Source organism: Schistocerca cancellata, chromosome 5 (assembly GCF_023864275.1).
Source record: "Schistocerca cancellata isolate TAMUIC-IGC-003103 chromosome 5, iqSchCanc2.1, whole genome shotgun sequence".
NCBI classification, from domain to species: Eukaryota; Metazoa; Arthropoda; class Insecta; order Orthoptera; family Acrididae; genus Schistocerca; species Schistocerca cancellata.
The window spans coordinates 412,224,616-412,237,480 of NC_064630.1; the positions used below are offsets into that span (position 1 = coordinate 412,224,616).

At 40.8% G+C, this 12,865-nt stretch overlaps 1 protein-coding gene across 3 annotated transcripts in view; it reads right to left on the minus strand.

Moving 5' to 3' along the window:
- LOC126189051 (mucosa-associated lymphoid tissue lymphoma translocation protein 1 homolog) overlaps nucleotides 1-12,865 on the minus strand; it is a 147,376-nt gene that overhangs the window by 110,486 nt on the left and 24,025 nt on the right. For all 3 annotated transcript variants that reach the window (XM_049930909.1, XM_049930908.1, XM_049930910.1), the window contains exon 3: nucleotides 3,187-3,370. In XM_049930909.1, coding sequence (XP_049786866.1) covers nucleotides 3,187-3,370 — 184 coding nt within the window. The remainder of the gene's footprint in view (nucleotides 1-3,186; nucleotides 3,371-12,865) is intronic.

Consider the following 12,865-nt stretch of genomic DNA (forward strand, 5'->3'; position numbering starts at 1 on the left):
CCACATTTCAAAAGCTTCTATCCTCTTCTTGTCTAAACTATTTATCGTCCACGTTTCACTTCCATACATGACTATACTCCATACAAATACTTTCAGAAACAACTTCCTGACTCTTAAATCTATACTCGATGTTAACAAATTTCTCTTCTTCAGAAGCACTTTCATTGCCATTGCCAGTCTGCATTTTATATCCTCTCTACTTCGACCATCATCAGTTACTTTGCTCCCCAAATAGCACTACTCATTTACTACTTTAAGTGTCTCATTTCCTAATCCAATTCCCTCAGCATCACCCAATTTAATTCGACTACATTCCATTATTCTCGTGTTGCTTTTGTTGATGTTCATCTTGTATCCTCCTTTCAAGACCATGTCCATTACATTCAGCTGCTCTTCCAGGTCCTTTGCTGTTTCTGACAGAATTACAATCTCATCGGTGAACCTCAAAGTTTTTATTTCTTCTCCATGGGTTTTAATTCCTAATCCAAATTTTTCTTTTGTTTCCTTTACTGCTTGTTCAATATACAGATTGAATAACATCGGGGAGAGTCTACAACCCTGTCTCACTCCCTTCCCAACCAGTGCTTCCCTTTCATGCCCCTCGACTCTTATAACTTCCATCTGGTTTCTGTACAAATTGTAAATAGCCTTTCGCTCCCTGTATTTTACTCCTGCCACCTTCAGAATTTGAAAGAGAGTATTCCAGTCAAAATTGTCAAAAGCTTTCTCAAGTCTACAAATGCTAGAAACGTAGATTTGCCTTTCCTTAATCTTTCTTCTAAGATAAGTCGTAAGGTCAGTATTGCCTCACGTGTTCCAACATTTCTACGGAATCCAAACTGATCTTCCCTGAGGTCGGCTTCTACCAGTTTTTCCATTCGTCTGTAAAGAATTCGTGTTAGTATTTTGCAGCCGTGGCTTATTAAACTGAATGTTCGGTATTTTTCACATCTGTCAACACCTGCTTTCTTTGGGATTGGAATCATTATATTCTTCTTGAAGTCTGAGGGTATTTCACCTGTCTCATACACCTTGCTCACCAGATGGTTGAGTTTTTTTAGGCCTGGCTCTTCCAAGGCTGTCAGTAGTTCTAATGGAATGTTGTCTACTCCTGGGGCCTTGTATCGACTCAGGTCTTTCAGCACTCTGTCAAACTCTTCACGCAGTATCATATCTCCCATTTCATCTTCATCTACATCCTCTTCCATTTCCATAATATTGTCCTCAAGTACATCGCCCTTGTATAGATCCTCTATATACTCCTTCCACCTTTCTGCTTTCCCTTCTTTGCTTAGAACTGGGTTTCCATCTGAGCTCTTGATATTCATACAAGTGGCTCTCTTTTCTCCAAAGGTCTCTTTAATTTTCCTGTAGGCAGTATCTATCTTGTCCCGAGTGATACATGCTTCTACATCCTTACATTTGTCCTCTAGCCAAACCTCCTTAGCCATTTTGCACACATATTTGCTATCATTATTTAACTCTTAATTTAGTATATTTTGTACAGGGTTATTACAAATGATTGAAGCGATTTCACAGCTCTTCAATAACTTTATTATTTGAGGTATTTTCACAATGCTTTGCACACACATACAAAAACTCAAAAAGTTTTTTTAGGCATTCACAAATGTTCGATATGTGCCCCTTTAGTGATTCGGCAGACATCAAGCCGATAATGAAGCTCCTCCCACACTCGGCGCAGCATGTCCCCATCAATGAGTTCGAAAGCATCGTTGATGCGAGCTCGCAGTTCTGGCACGTTTCTTGGTAGAGGAGGTTTAAACACTGAATCTTTCACATAACCCCACAGAAAGAAATCACATGGGGTTAAGTCGGGAGTGCGTGGATGCCATGACATGAAAGGCTGATCATGATCTCCACCACGACCGAACATCATGATGGAAGTGTGGTGGAGCACCATCCTGTTGAAAGATGAAGTCGGCGCTGTCAGTCTCCAGTTGTGGCATGAGCCAATTTTCCAGCATGTCCAGATACACGTATCCTGTAACGTTTTTTTCATAGAAGAAAAAGGGGCCGTAAACTTTAAACCGTGAGATTGCACAAAACACGTTAACTTTTGGTGAATTGCGAATTTGCTGCATGAATGCGTGAGGATTCTCTACCACCCAGATTCGCACATTGTGTCTGTTCACTTCACCATTAAGAAAAAATGTTGCTTCATCACTGAAAACAAGTTTCGCGCTGAACGCATCCTCTTCCATGAGCTGTTGCAACCGCGCCGAAAATTCGAAGCGTCTGACTTTGTCATCGGGTGTCAGGGCTTGTAGCAATTGTAAACAGTAAGGCTTCTGCTTTAGCCTTTTCCGTAAGATTTTCCAAACCGTCGGCTGTGGTACGTTTAGCTCCCTGCTTGCTTTATTCGTTGACTTCCGCGGGCTACGCGTGAAACTTGCCCGCACGCGTTCAACCGTTCTGCGCTCACTGCAGGCCGACCCGTTGATTTCCTCTCACAGAGGCATCCAGAAGCTTTAAACTGCGCATACCATCGCCGAATGGAGTTAGCAGTTGGTGGATCTTTGTTGAACTTCATCCTGAAGTGTCGTTGCACTGTTATGAGTGACTGATGTGAGTGCATTTCAAGCACGACATACGCTTTCTCGGCTCCTGTCGCCATTTTGTCTCACTGCGCTCTGGAGCGCTCTGGCGGCAGAAACCTGAGGTGCGGCTTCAACCAAACAAAACTTTATGAGTTTTTCTACATATCTGTAGTGTGTCGTGACCATATGTCAATGAATGGAGCTACAGTGAATTTATGAAATCGCTTCAATCATTTGTAATAGCCCTGTATTATCTGCTATTGACTTTCAGATGGGGCACTCTTGAAATAATGTCAGCAAACTTATGCTGTGGCGGTTATTCAGATTATTTTCATGTTCGGAGAGGTGATTTTGTTCTGTAGGATGTTTAGAAATGCTGAATAGCTTCTTTCATATTTCCATCTCTTAATGTGTCCTTTGCACTGAACCTTTAAATTTATGTATGATTTGTTCAGTGCATTGACTTTTACAGGACTGTTTCACTGGTGTAACAGTCCCTGAAGTGATGAAAAGTTTAGAACATTTTCATTTCAATATAGCTGTTTGTAAATCTGAAATGATCTCTCAATTAAAAACTTAATTTTTATGTCTAGCCTAGATGAAAACACACAAATTAAAAACTACTTACTCAAAATTTTCCACTGTAAGTATGTTGCTTGTTCCAAAACTCAATGCCTCGTTGTTAAAAAACCACTGGTATGATTTTGGAGGAGGAAAGCCGATAGCATTACACTGTAATTCAAGTGTATCTCCATAACTGACTCTAACTACATCACATCCATTCCCAGGTTGCCTTGTGACAATCAGAGGTTCTAAAGAAACATTAAAAGAGAACATTTAATGTATAACATTAACATACACCAAACTAGTATGTAAAAGGTGTGATTTTAAAACAAAACTCTACTCTAGTTCCATCCTTAGTTCTGACACATTACACACAGCAGCTTTGATAATAGCACATGAAACGTGGAAACAGAACACACGTGCTTTGTATTCATCTGGCTGCCCATCTATGAAAAATAATATGAAAAACTTTGAGAAATCTGACACAGACAAACACACAACAAAATTACAGAGTTCTAAGTAAAATATAACACCCATTTACTAAAAAGAATACAATCACAACAAAGCAAATTCATATACCATAGAGTTGGTAATGCACAGTATGAGCAAATGAAATCATTTGATCACAGAGTTGTTCCTAAACATAAACAGTAAGGATATGGAAAAATTCTGAAGATGTAAGTGAAGAAAAAGTAAGAAGTGAACAAAACTATAGAGAAGAAGACAGCAACATACTTGTTGGTGAGAGGATTAGCAGGTGGGGGTGCATTAAACAGCAATGTCTTGAGACAGAGCAGATGTGGAGTTTTAGGGAATGGAAATGCCAGAAAAAAGGAATCTGAAAATTCCATGAGGATTAGAAAATAGGATTAGAAAACAATTTCATGTAAACATCGGAAGTAGTTATGAGAATAAAGACAAAATTTATCAGCCTGACAATGAAATATTATGTTTCCTAGGACAATGTAGATCTCCACTAAGTTGATGAACATTCTCCAACATTTTGTCAGTGATTACATTCAATTTATATGGTGCAAATCTGGAAGTTCTGCAAAATATTCACAACAGCTGTCATAGCATCATCTTGGACTCGAACTGTTGTCCAGCCACAGATTGCTTTGGATATGGAAGAAGGTAGAAGTCAGCAAGCTAACTCTGGTAAGCAGAAGGTATATTGGCAAATAAATAACACAAATACCACAGTAGTTGTTGCTGCTGCTGCTGGACCTGTGTAGGCCTACTGCGGTGACTGCAGTTTAGTTTATGGTGCAAAGTATGCACTTATACTTCATCCAGAGTTGTTACACATTGGTGAATAAATACACTTTTTGGTAGTCCAAACCAACAGTAAAATTTCTTTTCCCCATTTTATTTCAGTCAGTGTTCAACAGATGCACCTCAAATTTAGCACAGCACTTTCTCATTGCAAAATGTGTTATGCCCTTTTCTCTGATACGACAATCTGTCTGCTATTTCATATACCTTTACTCAATGATTGTCCAAATGAGTTCAGGAGGAACTGCTGAAATCGAGACAGCAGTATCCTAATAAGCCTTCACCAAACATGGGTAAATGTTTGTTCTCGATAAACTGTGTGAAACAAAGAATTTGATTACAGCAGGATATTTCAGTTTATCTGTTTTCTTCTATCCTTGCCAGAAAGAGATACAAATTCAGGTATTTTTGCAATACATGATTAATTATTGTTGCACAAATTCTATATGGAGATGTCCCTCAGTAACAAAACATTACAATTGCCATTATCTATAGCAAGCTTTCCCAGCTCAACTGCCTGCCAGTAGTTTGCTTGGCATCCAGGGGCACAGGTGGGCAAACACTGAAGCACATGCAGACAGACAGCTGGGCCATAGTATACATGCTCATACTGCACTGGCTGAGTGCATGTGGGCAGCACTGGCAAACTGACTTGCTCATGCACGGAACATGTGCAAAAGGCTTGCCTGGCAATTCACTTACACCAGCTGCCTGAGGGTGACTTGAGCAGGATGAGCTACAGGATGCACCAAGTCTAGGAATCATTCCCTAAATTACGAAGTATATCCTCCACAAACAGAAATTAATGTTACTTTTCAGTGAACAGGATTTAAAATATACATATTCAGCTGAGCAGGTTTCACACCCTGTTTTCTCAGCAAAACTACTAATCAGCTTCTTGAAGACTTCTTTTTTTAAGATTAATGGCAATGGTCTTGGTGTCGATAAACTCACAGGGAAAAATATTAGTCACCCCCTTAAAGGAGCACACTGATCACTCTGGAGCACTGTACATGGTGTACAACTGGTACCAGGTGGTCACATGACCATTTACCACTCAAATAAGTTGTCACCCTGCAGTAGCATGTATGAATCAGCGTAATAAGATAGGTTGACATGGAGATGTGACAGAATGGTAGAAAGGGGCTACAGTGGAACCTCGCTTAATGAGCACCTCCCATAATGCACAATTCACATAACAAGCAAAACAAATTGTAAAAAAATGATTTGCTTAATGAGCAATGTTTTGTATAATGAGTGACAACGATTTAGTGTCACATCATGAGCCATTTGCATGCAACGAGGGAAATGTTCAACAATACGAACACCTTTCATTTGTCAGCAGTGGCATATGAACAATGTCTTTAGTAGGTACTGCAGTCTGGGTTTAGCGTTCTTTCTGATAGATGCTTCAAAGTGAGTGACAAGAGTATTTAAGCAATGGTTTCCTACTCTGGACAATGTCAAAATGTTGCTCCTTATATGGATACATGAAAAGCTATTGCAAGGCAATACTATTAATGAGGACATAATTTGTGAGAAGGCGAGAATGATTTTCGCCGATCTTGATAAGAAGACACCAAGATCATCAGCAGCCAAAGAAGTGTTTAAGGGAAGCTGTGGGTGGTTCGAGAAGTTTAAGAGAAGAACCCGCATCCACAGCATTGTGAGGCATGGTGGAGCAATCAGCTCTGACACAAAGGCAGCAGAGAATTTCATCAGCAACTTCAAGAAGCCATAGATTCTGAGAGATACCTGCCACAGCTGGTTTTTAATTGTGACAAGATGCCCTATTCTGGAAAAAGATGCTGAAGTGTATCTTTCTAACAGCAGAGGAGAATGCACTGCCTGGTCACAAGTCAATGAAAGACAGTCTCACACTGTTATTATGGTCAATGCAAGTGGTGATTTTAAATTAAGCCGCTGCTTGTTTACCATTCAGATGAATCTGCCACTCCATGTCTGGCTTGTTATGGACAACGCTCCTGCCCATTTTTGTGGCCTACAAGACCACCTTCTTGAAGAATTTCAATTTAACAAGTTCCAATTTCTGCCTCCCAACACCACTCTGTTACTCCCGCCTATGGAGCAGCAGATTATTTCTAACTTTAAGAAGTTCTGCACTAAAGCACTCTACAAGCATTGCTTTGAGTTGACTAAAGATATCAATCTTGCTGTGAGGGAGTTTTGGAAATAACACTTCAACATCGTGATCTGTGTCAAGATGATCGAAAAGGCATGGGAAGGGGTTACCATGAGAACTCTCACTTCTGCTTGGAAGAAGCTTTGGTCGGATTGCATTGTCGAATGTGATTCAGAGGCATTCGAGTCAGTACCTGTGAAACCTCTGTCTTTGGCCAAGAGCACGGGACTAGAAGTGGATAACAATGATGTCAATGAGGTTGTGGAAGATCATACCCAAAAAATGATTACTGAAGAGATTATGGAGTTGCAGTGTGTTTCACAGCAGGAAGTTATGGAGAGGAGTCCTTCAGACGAGGAGGAGGAGGAGGAGGAGGGGGAGGAGGAGGCAGTTACAGCAAAGCAGCAATCTTCCAGCACAATAAGAGAAATGCTGAAAGCATGGGAATTGATTGCATCGTACACTGAAAATCATCACCCCAATAAAGCAGTGTCTACGAGTGTTACAAATTTATTTGACAAAATGCTGCGTCGAATTTTCACCAAAGGTGAAGTGCCAGAAGAAACAAATGACTAGATAGCTTCCTAGTAAAAAAGAATTAGTTGTGTATCACAAATAACAAAGTACACATAATACTTTATCTATAATTATCTTTGAATAAATGGCATGAATAAGATAAAACTTTTACTACTTTTTGTGCATAGAATGCCTTATTGTATTTTACATTAATCTGTACGGGATAAATTGTTTCACTTAATGAGTGTTTCACACAATGATTAAGATTCTGGAACAAATCATGCTCGCTATGCGAGGTTTCACTGTATTGAGCCGGGACGTGCACATGACCAAACCATGAAAGATTTTTCCCAATTTATTGGTGTATCCAATGTGTACACAAGGAATGGCACAAATACGGCATAACAACGGCGGTTGTAAAAATATCTTAACTGACCAGGATCCGAGAAATCGGCCACACCTTGTCAATAACAAATAGTTTCAGACCTGACAAAAATTGCTGCTGTCAATGAACGCAACTTCATGTCAATCAGTTTTTGAGACAACATTGAGAAGGGGACTACACGCAATGGACATCTGGAGTCAGGTACTTCACAAAAGGCCATTTTCACAGTGGAGCATAAAGCTGTACATCTTCTATGTGCCAAATAACACACGAACTGGACAGTAGCTGCTAGAGGCATGCCATACTGTCTGACAAATTGTGGTTTTGCCATTCCTGACCCCCCCCCCCCTCCCCCCACCCAAATGATTTGGTGTTGAGGACACCAAATGCCCAATGAGGGATTTAATCTACAGTGTGTGAAGGGCATAGCTTGGCTGGAGGGATTTTCATTTGGACAACGAATTGCACCCATTATTCAAGTTACCATGAACTCGAATGACTGTTTATTTCAATCTTTTCAGTGACTGAATGTTACCCTTTCTTCAATCACTTCATGATGAGTATGCTGTGGACACTCCCTTGTTCTAAGATCACAACAGCTGTGTCCACAGGATAACACACAAATACCAAGTATTTGGATATCCTGTTGCACCTCGACTGGCTACTAAATCACCCAACCTTAAACAACAGAAAATGTCTGGGACTATTTGGAACAGCAGATAAAATCTAACAATAAGTATACTCTCAATCTAAACATCAACGAGTGGCTGCAGCTGGATATGACACAAATGAAGATACCCGTGGACTCCCTTCCTTGCCAAATTGAGGCGATTATCAGGAGTGGGTAAAAAATGGTAGATGAATCCTTTCATTGCCCATTAGAATCGTCTCCTGATGTAACCAAAAACGCCAAAGAGAACCTCACTTTGCTTGTACACAAGTCTACCGACTATATTGTAATCATCGGTGGAGACACTAATCAACCAACAAACAATTGGGAAATTACAGTTTTGTTAGTGATGGGAGTGATAAGACACTGTGTGAAACATTACTGAAAACTACCTACAATAGATAGACTGGAACCCCACTCATGATGGAAATATATTGGAGCTAATGGCAACAAATTGACCTGACGTCTTTCAGGATGTCCACAAGTAAACTGATATCAATGATCATGATGTGGTCTTGTGGCAATAATGATTATCAAAATGATGCGGTCTTGTGGCAATAATGAATATCAAAGTACAAAGGACAATTAAAACTAGCAGAAAGATTAACACGTTCAGTGAACTAGATAAAAAATCAGTAGTGTCATATCTCAATGAGGAACTCAAAACTTTCAGTGCAGGGTGGGAGTGTTGATGAACTATGGTTCAAGTTTAAAACAATAGTTGACCACACGCTGAATAGATATGTACCAAGTAGAACCACTCATAATGGTAGGGACCCTCCATGGTACAGTCACTGTAAAGAAACAGCCAAATGAACAGAGATTACTGCATAATAGGTGTAAAACAAAGTCTAGGGCTATAGGTAGAGGGAGGCTGAGTGAAACGCATTTGGCTGTCAAGGGAGCAATGCATGAAGCCTTCAATAACTACCATAGCAGAATACTGTATTGTCAAATGGTCTTTCACAAAACCCAAAGAAATTCTGGTCATATGTAAAGGATGTTAGTGGTACCAAAGTTGATGGTCAGTCCCTACTGAATGAGACAGGGACTGAAACCGAGGGTAGCAAAGCAAAAGCTGAAGTGTTCCTTTACCAAGAGAAACCCAGGAGAATTGTTCCAATTTAATCCTTGTACCACAGAAAAGATAAATGAAATCAAGATTAGTGGCAGTGGTGTTGAGAAAGAGCTGAAATCGTTAAAACTGAACTAAGCTCCAAGACCCAATGGGATCCCAATCTGATTCTATATTGAATTTGCAGATGACTTAGCCCCTCTTCTAACTACAACGTGTCATAGATCTCTCAAACAAAGAAAACCATGTCCAGTAGTTGGAAGAAAGCACAGGTCACACCCGTATACAAGGAGGTTAATAGAAGCGATCCACAAAACTATCATCCAATATCTTTGACACTGATCTGTAGTAGAATCTCAGTCACAATGACCTCCCCCATGCCAACCAGCACAGGTTCCAAAAACATCAATCATGTGGAACCCAACTCGCACTTTTCTCACGACATACTGAAAGCATTGGATCAAGGCAGTCACGTAGGGGCTGTATTCCTTGGTTTCAGCAAGCACTTGATGCAGAATCACATCCACACTTCTTGTAAAAAGTTCAATCACGTGGGGTATCAAGCTAAATTCACGACTGGACTGAGATCTTTTTGGTAGGGAGGACACAGCATATTACCTTTGTACAGTCCTAAAGCGTCGACTGCACACTGACCAGTGCAGGGCCATGAAACAGCATCAAGACAGTGCTGACCCACACACCAGTGGAAAGAACAGGCAGTGTCACACCAGGAATACAGAGTTCAGCGATCCTGTCAACACTGACTTAACCAGCCACCCACCGAGCGAGGTGGCGCAGTGGTTAGCACACTGGACTCGCATTCGGGAGGATGACGGTTCAATCCCGTCTCCGGCCATCCTGATTTAGGTTTTCCGTGATTTCCCTAAATCGTTTCAGGCAAATGCCGAGATGGTTCCTTTGAAAGGGCACGGCCGATTTCCTTCCACATCCTTCCGTAACCCGAGCTTGCGCTCCGTCTCTAATGACCTCGTTGTCGACGGGACTTTAAACACTAATCACCACCACCACCAGCCACCCATTGTCGGTCGGGCCCCGTTTGGTGGCAGACTCCGAGAGCATCAGTGCTGCATAATACAAGGTGATATTTAGCCTGTGTTCTGCGAGTAGTAATAGTGTGTAAAAGTATTTGCACGTATGAGGTACTCGAAGCACATCAAGCTGCCTCATAGCAAGAAGTTAAATTACGTTTCTTTCCTTTCTAGAAATAAAGTGTTCTATTAATCTGCAAGTGTTACATACAAATCATTTTGAATTCCTGCCACCAGCCATTGCATCTTCTCCCCCTCCTTGTTTGTATCAGTGCTGACTCCCACAGTAGCCAACACAACATCTGGCGATGAGGATTACAGAAACCGTGCTGCCTTCACTCTTTGTCGCTTCTTCACAGCACATCACTAATATTTCTCTCTTTCCTTTCAGAGGAGAACCGCTATTAACTATTTTCTTTCTTGCTAGTCACAGCACTTCTGCTACTTGTGTATCTGCATCGTTTTTCATCAATATGTTGCGGCACTTCTTTTATTAAGAGGACCTCTAACCCGCCTCCTACACCACCTGTGCCTATGCCTACAGTTGCTGCTGGCTTTGATCCAATGCAATTTATTCAGTTTCAGAACTGTTAAATGTCGCAGTTGATGATGGCATTCCAGTAGCTCATTAATGTACAAGTTGCTGCTGCATCATCTCCACCACAACAGCCAGCCACATCCATGGCACCACCTCCATGCATTCCAAGCTTTCAATCAACAGTAAGAGAAGTGGAACGAGTGGTCACTCAGTTCAATGCTCACTGTGCTACATATCAAGTGCAAAGTACTGTGAAACTTTCTCGTTTCCTGTCAATAGCTGGCACAGGAGTTTACTGCCTTGCTCAGAAATTATTCCCGACCAGTAGGTTAGAGTTGCTGGTTTTTGATGATTTAGTTTCTGCCTTCACTAAGCATTAAGTATTTAGAGGATAAGGTACAGGTTTCTGCAGCTCATTAATAGTTCTTTCAATTGCAGAAAATGCCAGAACAGACATACCATAAGTGGATCACTGAATTTAATGGTTGGACACGACTGTGTCCTTTTCGATGTAGCTGTGGACAGTACTATACTGACACTATGATTTATGCTGCAATTATATGCAATGTGCCAGACAGTAGGATTCATGAACAAATTCTCTAACATTCTGATCCTTCTTTGAAACAAGCATTACAAATTAGTGAACATCAGACTCATGCCCTTGTGCCATGGACATGTAGCTCTCATTTGTAGTGCAACACAAAGTGGCAAACAGGTAAGGCCTGGTGACCTACTACCACATGCAAACAGGCCATCACACCATGGACAGAGTAAACAAGTATCAACATGTGTGTCTGCTGTGAAATCATGTCTCCGCAACTTCACCATGCATAAAAGACAAAACTGCCATTTGCAGAATGTGACCTGCTATTCTTGTGGAAGGTCATGTACAGTCTGCATGCTTGTGACAGGAAAGGAACTCTACTCACATTCGCTCTTGTAAGTGCAGAGCAACTTCTCACTCAGTGAATGTAGTTTTTTCTACAACAGCTACCAACACTAGTAATGACCAGATTCAGGATGTGCCTTCATCCTGTCCAGGTGCTATGCAATGGAAGTCAAACTGTTTGTGTACTTAGCCACTAGCGGACACTGTGTGTGACTTCAGTTACACACTGGTACTCCCACTAAATTGCTTAATCATGACCAGTTGGGCTCACCACAGTTGATAAAATCTTGCATGCAATTTACTGCATATAACAGTCAGGACATTCAACTGTTTGGTACATGTAGTCTGCCTGCTACATTCCAGTCTTACACCAGAATGGTGACATTTACAATTTTGCATTTGTGAGATTATGAAAACATTTTTGGGTTAGATTCATTTGATTTGTTTGATCATAATATTCAGGACAGTGTACTTTCTGTTTCTGCTTTCAACCCAAATGACAGTGTTACTCAATTGATTGGGGAGTTTTATGATTTATTTTCTGAAGGATTTGGCAGAGCAAATAATTTTGCAGCACAAGTTATAATGAAGGGCAATGTGCAACCTAAGTTTTTTTGAGCATGTCCTGTCCTTCATGCATGCAGAGACAAAGTTGCAAGTGAACTTAAAGAATGGCAAGACAATGGTGTTGTTGCTCCTATCCAGGCTAGTCAATGGGCTTCTCCCTTAGTAATCTTATCAAAGCCATCTGGAAGACTTCCTCTTTGTGCTGACTTTAAATCCACTGTGATTCCAAAAACAATAACTGATACTTATCCATTGCCTCCCCCTGAGGAATTAATGCAGGCAGCTATTTTTCAAAAACTGACTTACGCAATACTTATTTGCAAATTCCGCTACATCAGAAGTCAAAGAAGGTGTTTGCAGTCAACACACATTTAGGGTTGTTCAAATTTTTGCATTTATCCTTTTACAGCACTTCTGTGCCAGCCATATTACAATGCTACTTGGAACAGCTTACTGCAGAAGTTCCATTCTGTTCATATTACTTGGACAATATTGTGGTATCAGGACGTATACTGGAGAAACATATCAGTAATCTTCGTATGCTTCCTCACGTACTTTCAGCTGTAGGTTTGCAGTGTCTCCTGGACAAATCCACCTTTTTCCAGATTGAAATTGAGTACTTAGGTCATGTTCTAT